Below are 10,445 nucleotides of genomic sequence, written 5' to 3' on the forward strand. Positions count from 1 at the left end.
CACTCTTTGAGGTATACAGTTTTACGGGCTTGACAAAAGCATGTTTCCACCACCACCATACAATACGGAAAACTTCCATCCCCCCCGCCCCCCCCCCCCAAATTCTCATGCATTCCATTTATGGTCAACCTTTCTCCCATCCTCTAATACCTGGTAATCACTCATTTGTTTTCCATCACTACAGTTTTGTCTTTTCCAGAATGTCATATAAATGCATTATAATATATATAGCTTGTTGAGTCTGGTTTCTTTCCCTTAGAAAAATTCATTTAAGATTTATACCTTCAACTTTGAGGATATTTTTTGCTGGGTATAGAATTCTAGGTTGATAGTTATTCTTTTCGTACTTACAGGTATCACTCTATTGTCTTCTGGATTGAAAAATTATTATTGATAAATCCACTATCAATCTTGTTATTCCTTTGAAAAGAATGGATGTTTTTCCACTTGTGGCTGCTTTTAAGATTTTTCCATTTGGTTTTCAGTTTCTTATGACCTATCCAGGTGTGGTTCTCTGTGTATTCATCCCACTTGGGTTTTGCAGAGCTTCTTGAGTCTGTGAGTGGTGTGTTTCATCCATTTTGGATATTTTCTACTGTCATGTAGTTCTCTAATCCTGTCTTCTGCTGTGTCTAATCAGCTGTTGAATCTATTGAGTTCTCAATTTTGGGTACTGTATATTTCACTTCCAAAATTTCCATTTTTTTGTTTTGTTTTGTTTTGCTTTTTGTTTTATTTCAACTCTGGTAAAATCCTCCATCCTATCCCCTATTTTCTAATTTCTTCAATGTATCAATCATAATAATATTAAATGTCACTTTCTATTTAAATGTTCTTTTCTATGTAAACTCCAATATGCAAATCACATACAATTTTTTTTTACAATTTTACTTTTATTGTCTGGTTTTTCTATCAGTGTTGACCATATAGTACCTCTTGGCATGTCTAATACTTTATTACTTTTAATTTTTTATTGTAAAGCAATGTCAAATCTATAGATAAGGCACAAGAACACTACAAAAAACTTTATTTCCTGAAACACTCAAGGATAACTTCCCAACATGATAGTCCATCACACTAAAATACTCTAGTGAGTATTACTACAAAGACATTCTTAACAAGACCATAATACAAGCACCAAAATCTGAAAATTAACACTGACATATTCATACCATATATTTCTCAGACCTCATTCAAGTGCCACCATCTGTCTCAATTATGTCAATTAATAATGCTATTTCTTGATCTTAAGAAAAAATATATTTAAATTATTTTTACACATTCCAACAATAAGCTCTCATAAACTGAAAATTTTATGTGTTTACGTAATAAAATTCAACCATATTAGAATAATTTAATTTTCATTGTACCATAAATCTAACACTGTACCTGTCTCTCACCATACCTGTCTGACCACTGGCTGGAAGAGTGATGCCTCTGCATTTAAAATAAAAAGTAAAATTTCTTCCACAAATGAATAACATACACACATAGAACTTATCCCTCTCTTCTCTTTTCTGAGGTAATCATGGTTAGTGGATTAATATAAACCCTTCAAGAACATTTTTCTATGGCTATACGAACTTTTTTATTTTGATTATTGTTTTTTACAACTTGCATATTTCACTTACCAGTACACAGGTAGTCCTCACTTTGCACGTTTCTGATACACATAAATTTCAGTTACCATGGTTTCTTTAAACAATATCAGTTGCCCAAAAACATGGTTCAAATTTCAGTTACCATGGTACACTACTGTGAGTAACTGCACAAACTTCACTGCTAGCTCTTCAGTACACAAATCACTATATAATAGCCAATATCTTCATAAGTAACACACATGCATCATGATCAGTGATCAATCACGACACTTCTATCAGTGACTGGTCACTGGGTATCTGTTATTCAATCCATGCACAAATAGTAAAGCATGTAGATATGTTCCCTTCTTATTGCTCAGTAGTAAATTCACAGGACATTTTACAAAAATGGATAATCAAAAAAGGGAACTTGCCAATGAAGATAAAAGTGCAGAAAAAAAGAAGAGGAAAGGAAGGGAGAGAGAGAGACAGGGAAGGAAGAGAGGGAGGGACAGAGGGATGGAGGCAAAGAAAGGAAAGAAGGGAAAGTGGGAAGATGATAACAATGGAAGTGAAATTCAAATAAATATGAATGGAGTTATAGAAGAAATAGCTGACCATAGGATTGTTAACACTGCCATTTGAGAGACTCTAGATATGCAGCCAGAGGAACACAGAGAAGGTATCTTATTAACAAGAGATACATAGAAACTTGTCAACAGAAATGAGGAAAGCGATTGTGAAGAAAAGGATAAAAATGTCCCACAGGAAGTAACACCAGCAAAGACATCATATTAAAGAAGCGCTCAAAGATATTTCGCAACATTGAAAGTGCAAAGAATAAAATGTAGGAAACTGATTTAAACTTGAACAGGAGTATGATAATCTGCAAAGGCAGAAAAATGATGCTCACTCCCTACAGAAATAAAACACTTTAATTCTTCCTCTTTTTTCTTTTTTTTTTTTTTTTGGCATCTGGCCAGTACAGGGATCTGAACCCTTAGACCTTGGTGTTCTAACCAACTGAGCTAACTGGCCAGCCCTTAATTCTCAATGTTCCTAATGTTTTAAATTATAGTGTACTAAATAAATATTTTTATTATTTTTTTCTTCCCTTTATATTTATAAAGATAGAATATAATGTTTTCACAAATATTTTTAACAATCATAATTTACCATTGAATATTAAAATTGCTTTGCACAGTTTCAGCTTATGGGGTCATTTTTATTGTCCCACACTACTGTGCAAAGGAAAGACATTCTCTATCACATACATCTTCCAAGTTAGTGTATTTATACCTACCTCATTCTTTTTAATAGCTACATAATATTCCACATATCTGATTCAGTCACCTAATTCTGCATATCAAACCACCCCAAAACTTAGTGATTTATTATTTATTTATTTTTATATAAAAGATGACTGGTAAGGGGATCTTAACCCTAGATTTTGGTGTTGTCAGCACCACGCTCTCCCAAGTGAGCCACAGGCCAGCCCCTCAAAACTTAGTAATTTAAAACAACAACAGTTTACTAGGTCTCACAATTCTGTACATTGACTGGGCTCACATAGGCAGTTCTGCTTCACACACTATGGATAAGGTCATTCATGCAGAAGCATTCATATTATAATTTGGCTGGGGCTGGAATGACCATGGTTTCCTCTCACACTCCAGCATCTCTTCCCATGTTGCTTCTGATCATTAAATAATCTATTCTGAGCTTATCACAAGGCAGCTGGCTTCCAAGAGGGTGTGTCCTAAGAGAACAAGCCCCAATGTACAAGTATTTATCAAGCCCCTGCTCTGAATCACGCTTGTAATATCCAGTTGGTCAAAGAAAGTCACATGACCAGGGCTAAGTTAATATGGCAGTGATCTATCTACTCAAGGGCATAAAGTATGGTTCACTGGGAACTACATATGTTACAACAGCATTTATTTACTGCCTGTTGACAGATATTTAGATTGTTTATAATTTTTCCTCTTACAATAAAGTAAACATCATTGCAAAAAAACTTTGCCCAAGTTAAGCCCACACAAGAAATTATCCAATTTAAAAATGTATACAGTTCATACTTAATGATCATGAAATTCTAATGATCATGAAGTTCTAATTTAGACAGATAAAACTGAATTTCTATCCATTATCTGAATTAACTAACATCAACAAGGAAAGGATATGGAAGTACTCATTCTGAAAACTCTTACCAATAGTGAAAGTTATTAATTTCTAAAATATTTTTCCAAATGGAAAGCAAAAGAAACCTCATTTTTGTTTTAATTTCCATTTTCTATTGGTAAACTTAAGAATATTTGTATTTTATGCTAATTTGTATTTCTTCCTTTTGTCCATTTTTCTATTAAGTTGTTTGTCTTGATTTGTAGAAATAGTTTGTAGATAAGGTATTGATCTTTTTTTCCATTTTGCATGTTACAAATATTTTCTCTCAGCCACTTTTTTTTAACTTTGTTTATGTAGCTTTTATCCTATAGAAGCTAATCATTTGTATATCATCATATCTAGCCATCTTTTCCTTCAGGAATGATTATCTCTATTCCCAAGGCTATAAAAATTGTTTCTTACATTGTCTAGTATATTCATAGTTACTTTTTCCTTTGCATTTAATTTTTTTTCTCCTGGGTTTTATTTTTGTCCCTGAGATATTTATGAATGGTCCAAATACCACTTATTGACTGTTCTTCTTTTTCCGAATTGGATTAATTTATGTTTTTACTGATCTATTTATCTATTCCTGCAACAGTGTCACATTTTTAATTATTATAGCATCAGAGCATGCTTTAATAGCTGATAAAGCAAGGAGCACTTCACTCTTCTCTTTTGAAAATTTTCTTGACTATTATTCTCATGCATTTTTCTTAAAGATATAACTTTAGAATTATACTGCCAAGTTCTAAAAAACATTGTGTTGGGTTTTGATTGGCATTTTATTAAATTTTTGGATCCTTTGAAGGAACCAGTAGACATGAAAAATGTAATTAAAAACTCTAAGCAAGGTTAGACAGCAGCTAAAAATATCTGAAGAGACAATTAGGAAACAACAAAATGAATTACACAGAATGCAGTAGAGAGGCAAATAGATGGAAACATAAAAAAGAGTTGAGTCAAAAAGGATAGAATGAAATGGTCCAACATGCTGTTTAATGGGGGTTCAAGAAAAAATGCTAGAGGACATAAGGGGAAGGCAATACTCAAAAAGATCACAGCTGATATTTTTCCTAAGATTCAGGAATCAAAATAAGTCCCAAGAAATACAAATAAATTCACACCTAGACACATTAAAAATGGAAGTCATCAAAGAGAAAGAAATGACGGATTACCTAGAGAGGAACCATTATATTGACAGAAAACTTCTCAATAGCAACAAAAGAATTCAATAAAATCTCCTTAAAATACTGTCAGAACATAAATGCCAATTTACAATTCCATAGCAAAATAAAGACATTTTCTGGCAGAAAAAAAAAGTCTAAAAGAGTTTACCATTAACAGACATTTTAGCATCAAAGCTAACTAGAGAAATGTAGACTACCTGGGCCAGTTTCTGGAATACATAGAAGATTGCTTCAACATTTTTTATCAGGATAAATATTAGAAGAATAACTAAGACCGAAAATTACTCTTTTAAAAGCTATTTGCAACATCAAATCCAAGATAATTTATTACCTTGGGGGGTAGGGGAGTGCTGGCCAGTTCACAGATCCAAACCATTGACTTTGGTACTATAACATCATGCTCTAACCAACTGAGCTAGCCAGCCAGCCCTAATTTAGTACAATTGCATATTTTTCTCTACTATTTGGGAAGATATAAACCTTATTTCTATTCAGTTACTGGTTACCCTTAAATTTTTAATATGCTTATTTAACCAAACAAAGTCTATAGTTGGTCAATATCTTTACCTCTTGAACAATTTTCAAGGACATAAGAATCAATCCCGTCCAGGCTTATCAGTAACTGTGGTTCAGGGTTTTAGTTCTGCATTTTTTCAGCTTTAAAACTAAATGTTATATGTACAATCAACTATGTTACAATAAAAAATATACATAATTATCGGTTTTGATCGTATCTTAACCTTTTTTGCTTTCTTTTAAAAATGCTAAATAAAAATAACTCTTCAGAAAGTACAGTGCTAAGAGAAATAACAAAAATTTGCAATGAAGATTTGGGAAGACATAAGAGGTGAACGATATCTCATAAATAGTTCCTGAATAAGATCTGTTCTTGCTTAGTTGTGTCACACACACCTGCAAAATGTCTTGTACAACAATGCTCATAGCAACCGTATTCATAATGGCCAACAACTGGAAACCACTCGGGTGCCCATCAATACATTAATGAAAAGAACAAACTGTGGTACACTTATACACTAGAATACTACTCAATGATAAAAAAGAAAGAACTACAAATACAACATGAACAAATCTCAAAAATATTACACTGAGTAAAAGAAGCCTTACACAAAACTATTTATACTGAATGATTCCATTTATATGAATATCTAGAACAGAAATAAACTAATCCATGGTGAAAAAAATTAGAACAATGGCTGTCTCTGATGGAAAGAGGTGAGAAATGAGTGCGAAAGGACATGAGGGAACTTTCTGGAGTGGTAGTGATGTTCTATATCTTGACAAGGGTTTAGATTACACAGTTGTTTGTTAAAACTCATCAAATGGTACATTTAAGAACTACACATTTCATTCTATATAAATTTTATATTAGAAGAAAAACAAATATACAACTCTAGTTAACGATATGCATGTTGGTATATAATTTCCAATTTATTTTAAAATGCATCAAAAAATAAGACCAATGACAGATATATATGAGGTCAAGCATAGAATCTAGGTGGTAGGTACATTAGATTCCTATTGCTGCTGTAACAAATTACAACAAAGTTAGTGGCTTAAAACAACTCTAATTTATTCTGTTCCAGTTCTGGAGGTCAGAAGTCCAAAGTATCTGCAGGGCTGCATACTTTCTGTAGTCTCTGGGAGGGAATCCATTTCTTTGCCTCTTCCAGCTTCATACTTTCCTTGGCTTGTAGCCCCTTCCTCCATCCCACAAGAAGGCTGCAGCAATGCAATACCAGCTGGACCCAGTGGCACAGCTGTCACCCTGACACCCAAACCCACATAGCATCCTGCACTCCAGAGAACGGGTGCTCCAGTACAGTGGGGAGGCCACCCCTGAGACATAGGAAGCCAATGTGTATGCTCTGCAGAGCCTGAGACCCGATCACTCCAGGACCTCTACCACAGCTAGCGGCCCTGTCCACTCTAGCTGAGGAGCTGCAGAGTGGCCCAGTGCCTCTGCCAGGGGCCCAAATTCTCACCTGTGGCCCAGAAGGCCTACCCTGAGTCACCCACTCCAGCAAAGGAACTGAAGAGCACACCAGTGTCTCTCTCGGGGTCAGAGGTCCCAGCCATGTCCTCAGTGATCCTGCCCAAAGTAGCCCAACCCAGCAAGGAACTGCCAAGCATTTTAGCACTTCTCATGGGGGTCCAAGGTCCTGTCTGCACCTCAGACCCTTCCCATTCTAGCAGAGGAATAGCCAGTTGCCCCAGAGTTTCTTCCAAGGGCCAAAGGTCCTATGCATGACCCCAGCAGACCTGCCCAGGGCTGCCCACTTCAGCTGAGAAGCTGCTGAGCACCCTAGCAACTTTCCAGGATTCCCAAGATTCTGCCTGTCCTTCCTGACAGCCCCATCCATTCCAGCTTAGGAGGAGCCAAATGCCTCAGTACCTATCCTAGGAACCCAAGGTCCTGCCTGCCCCTGGGTGACCCTGCCCACTCCAGCCAAGGAACAGCTGAGTGCCCCAGTGTCACTCCCAGGGAACTGAGGTCCTGCCTACAGCCCGAGAGATACTTCCCAGGGTCACCCACTTTAATAAAGAAGCCATTGAGCTTCCCAGCACCTCTTCCAAGGGCTCACAGATCCACCTTGACCCCAGCAACCTTGCCCACTCCAATGAAAGAGCTACTGAACACCCAAGCTCCCCTCCCAGCATTCCAAGGTTCACCTGCCTGAGGCTTCCTCCCCTCAAGTGACCCTACACACCCTGGCCAGAAAGCTGCTGCACACTTTCATGTACCCCTCCATGACCTGAGACCAGGCCCATTCAGCAGCCCTTGACTCCACCCATGTTGCATCACTGCCTCCACAAACACCTGAAGCCTAGGCCACTGAGGCACTAACAGACACCTCTGATGTTGAATATGGTCAAAGAAATCAAACAATGACTACACTGCTGCACTCTATCCAACTGCACCATACCCAACTGACACTATAGGATGCATCTACAGGTAAAAGTCTTTCCCTACAAAAGCTATTCCATAAAATTAAAAGTGACTGTTCCAACAGATGCACAGACATTAACACAGGGTTACAACAAACACAAAAAAGCAAGAAAACATGACACCCCCAAAGGAACACATAATTCCCCAGTAACAGATCCCAAAGAGAAGGAAAGCTATGAAATGCTGAAAAAATATTCAAAATAATAATCTTAAGGATGCTCAGAGAAATACAAGAGAATACAAATAAACAATTCAATGAAATCAGGAAAACAATTCATGATCTGAATGAGAAATTCAACAGAGATGGTTATCATTAAAAAAAACCAAATGGAAATCTTGGAACTGAAGAATTCATTGAATGAAATAAAAAATACAACTGAGAGCTTCAACAAAAGACTAGATCAAACAGAAGAAAGAATTTCTGAACATGAAGACAGGCCCTTTTGAAATAACCCAGTCAGACAAAAAAGAAAACAAACAAAAAAAAGAAAAAATGAATGAAGAAAGACTATGAGATTTATGAAACAATTTAAAACCAATAAATATTTGAATTATGGGCATTCTGAAAGAACAGAGTTTTAAAAAGTGTTGAAAACCTATTTAGTAAAATAATAGTTGAAAACTTCCCAAGTCTTGGAGGATATATGAACATCCAGATCCAAGAAGCTCAAAGATCCCCAAACATATTCAACCCAGAAAGGTCTTCTCTGGGGCACATTATGGCCAAACTGTCAAAGTCAAAGACAAAGAATTCTAAAAACAGCAAGAGAAAAGTTTTGTCACATATAAGAAAATCCCCATCAGACTAACAGCAGATTTCTCAGCAGAAACCCTACATGCCAGGAGAGAATGGGATGATATATTCAAAGTGCTAAAAGAAAAAAAATGCCAGTCAAGAATACTATACCCAGCAAAGCTATCCTCCAGAAATGAAGGAAAAATAGAGTCTTTCTCAAACAAGCAAAAACTGAGGGAATTCATCACAACTAGATTGGTCCTACAAGAAATCCTTAAGTGAGTCCTACATCTAGAAGCAAAACGACAATAACTACTATCATAAAACACACAAAAAAAATATATTTTCTTATTATAACAGCAAATTTCAGTATTTTTAAATCCTAGAATGAGGTTCATATTATAATAAAAACATTATTATAACTTTTTTCTCTCACTTATAGCTTATTTTTAGGAAGTCATCAAATTTTATTAATTCTCCTTTCTGCCTCTTCTGTTCTATCTTCAGTCATTTATATGTCCTAGCAAATTAATCTCTAGATTACTACAGCAATAGTTTCAGAGTTTATTTTCTTCTCTCCAGAATCATAACAGCTCCAATCTATACTATATAGAGTTAACAACATACTCCTTTATACTGTCTCAGAAGACTGTCTTTACAGTCTCAGAAAAGAAGTGCTTTTAGGGGAATACACAATATAGATTTCCTACTGAAACCAAGATCTTTTACAATCTTATACCTTTTTAAAAACCTCAGAGTTATCATTTTTAAAAATAAGAATATTTGATTCTTTGAACTCAGAATACTTACTACATATACTTATTTTGTTACTTAATCATGTGCTACCTTATTTCATTATTTAATCATTTCATAAGCACCTGTCTTATAACCTTAACAAAAATGTAACCTCCCTAGTAACAGGAGATAAAGAGGCTCAAAAAAGAGCCTCCCTTTTCCATCAGCCACTGCGTCTAACTAAAGTACTATATATGCATTCTCAGGGACTCAATACTAGTTGACTTATCAAGAACTTAGCAGTCTGAAAATCTCTGTTTTATTTTTTGCTTTAGTTTCCAAATACTTCTTATTTCCCATTCCCTGATCATCTACCTATTCTGTGTCCTATAGTCTTTTACTTCATTATTTGAACTATATGTTTTCACTCTAAATAAGGGGTTATTTTGTTGTCTTTTTTTCCTTGAAAAACAAAAAACTGTACAAAATCAAGTTATTTTATTTAAAAAAAATTTTTTAAGGAGCTTACCCTTCTCATACGCAATTCTTCTAGTGCTTCCAGTAAACTTGTTTTGAAATCTAATAGCTGAATAGAAAACAATGTCTCTGAAGAACTTTGAAGAGTAAAGGTAGATGATAATGACTCAGTCTTGAAATCATTCTCCATATTAACATTTATTTCCTGTAATACAAAAAGGTTTTAACTGAAAAAAATCATTTATTTAGGTTTTTCAAATAAAAGCACAGTTACCATAAAAATGTAGCAACCCATATCCCATAATCCTTAAGGTTCAACAATGAATAACAGTTTTGTCATCACTCCTACTCCAGCCTTGATACAAAAAAACACTTAGCAACAAAGGTCCTATTCTGTTTTTCTATGGCTGATGCCCTTTCTTGTAACTGAGTTCCCTCAGGGACTAAATTTTCCTCCCCTAAACAACAATCTCCTAAAGGCTTGGTTCTTAAAGTTGCAGGCAAGACTTCACCCTTTTCTAGTTGCTTCATGTCAAGGCTGGGATACAAATTTTGCTTCCTAAAGTTTGCCTTGACATAAAACTACTTTGCAAGGA

General features: G+C 35.4%; 1 protein-coding gene across 1 annotated transcript in view; it reads right to left on the reverse strand.

The window, feature by feature from the left end:
• CCDC73 (coiled-coil domain containing 73) overlaps positions 1 to 10,039 on the reverse strand; it is a 153,140-nt gene extending 143,101 nt beyond the window's left edge. The window contains exon 1 of the mRNA XM_063094985.1: positions 9,902 to 10,039. Coding sequence (XP_062951055.1) covers positions 9,902 to 10,039 — 138 coding nt within the window. The remainder of the gene's footprint in view (positions 1 to 9,901) is intronic.
• Positions 10,040 to 10,445: the final 406 nt, after the last annotated feature.

Source organism: Cynocephalus volans, chromosome 4 (genome assembly GCF_027409185.1).
Source record: "Cynocephalus volans isolate mCynVol1 chromosome 4, mCynVol1.pri, whole genome shotgun sequence".
Taxonomy (NCBI): domain Eukaryota; kingdom Metazoa; phylum Chordata; class Mammalia; order Dermoptera; family Cynocephalidae; genus Cynocephalus; species Cynocephalus volans.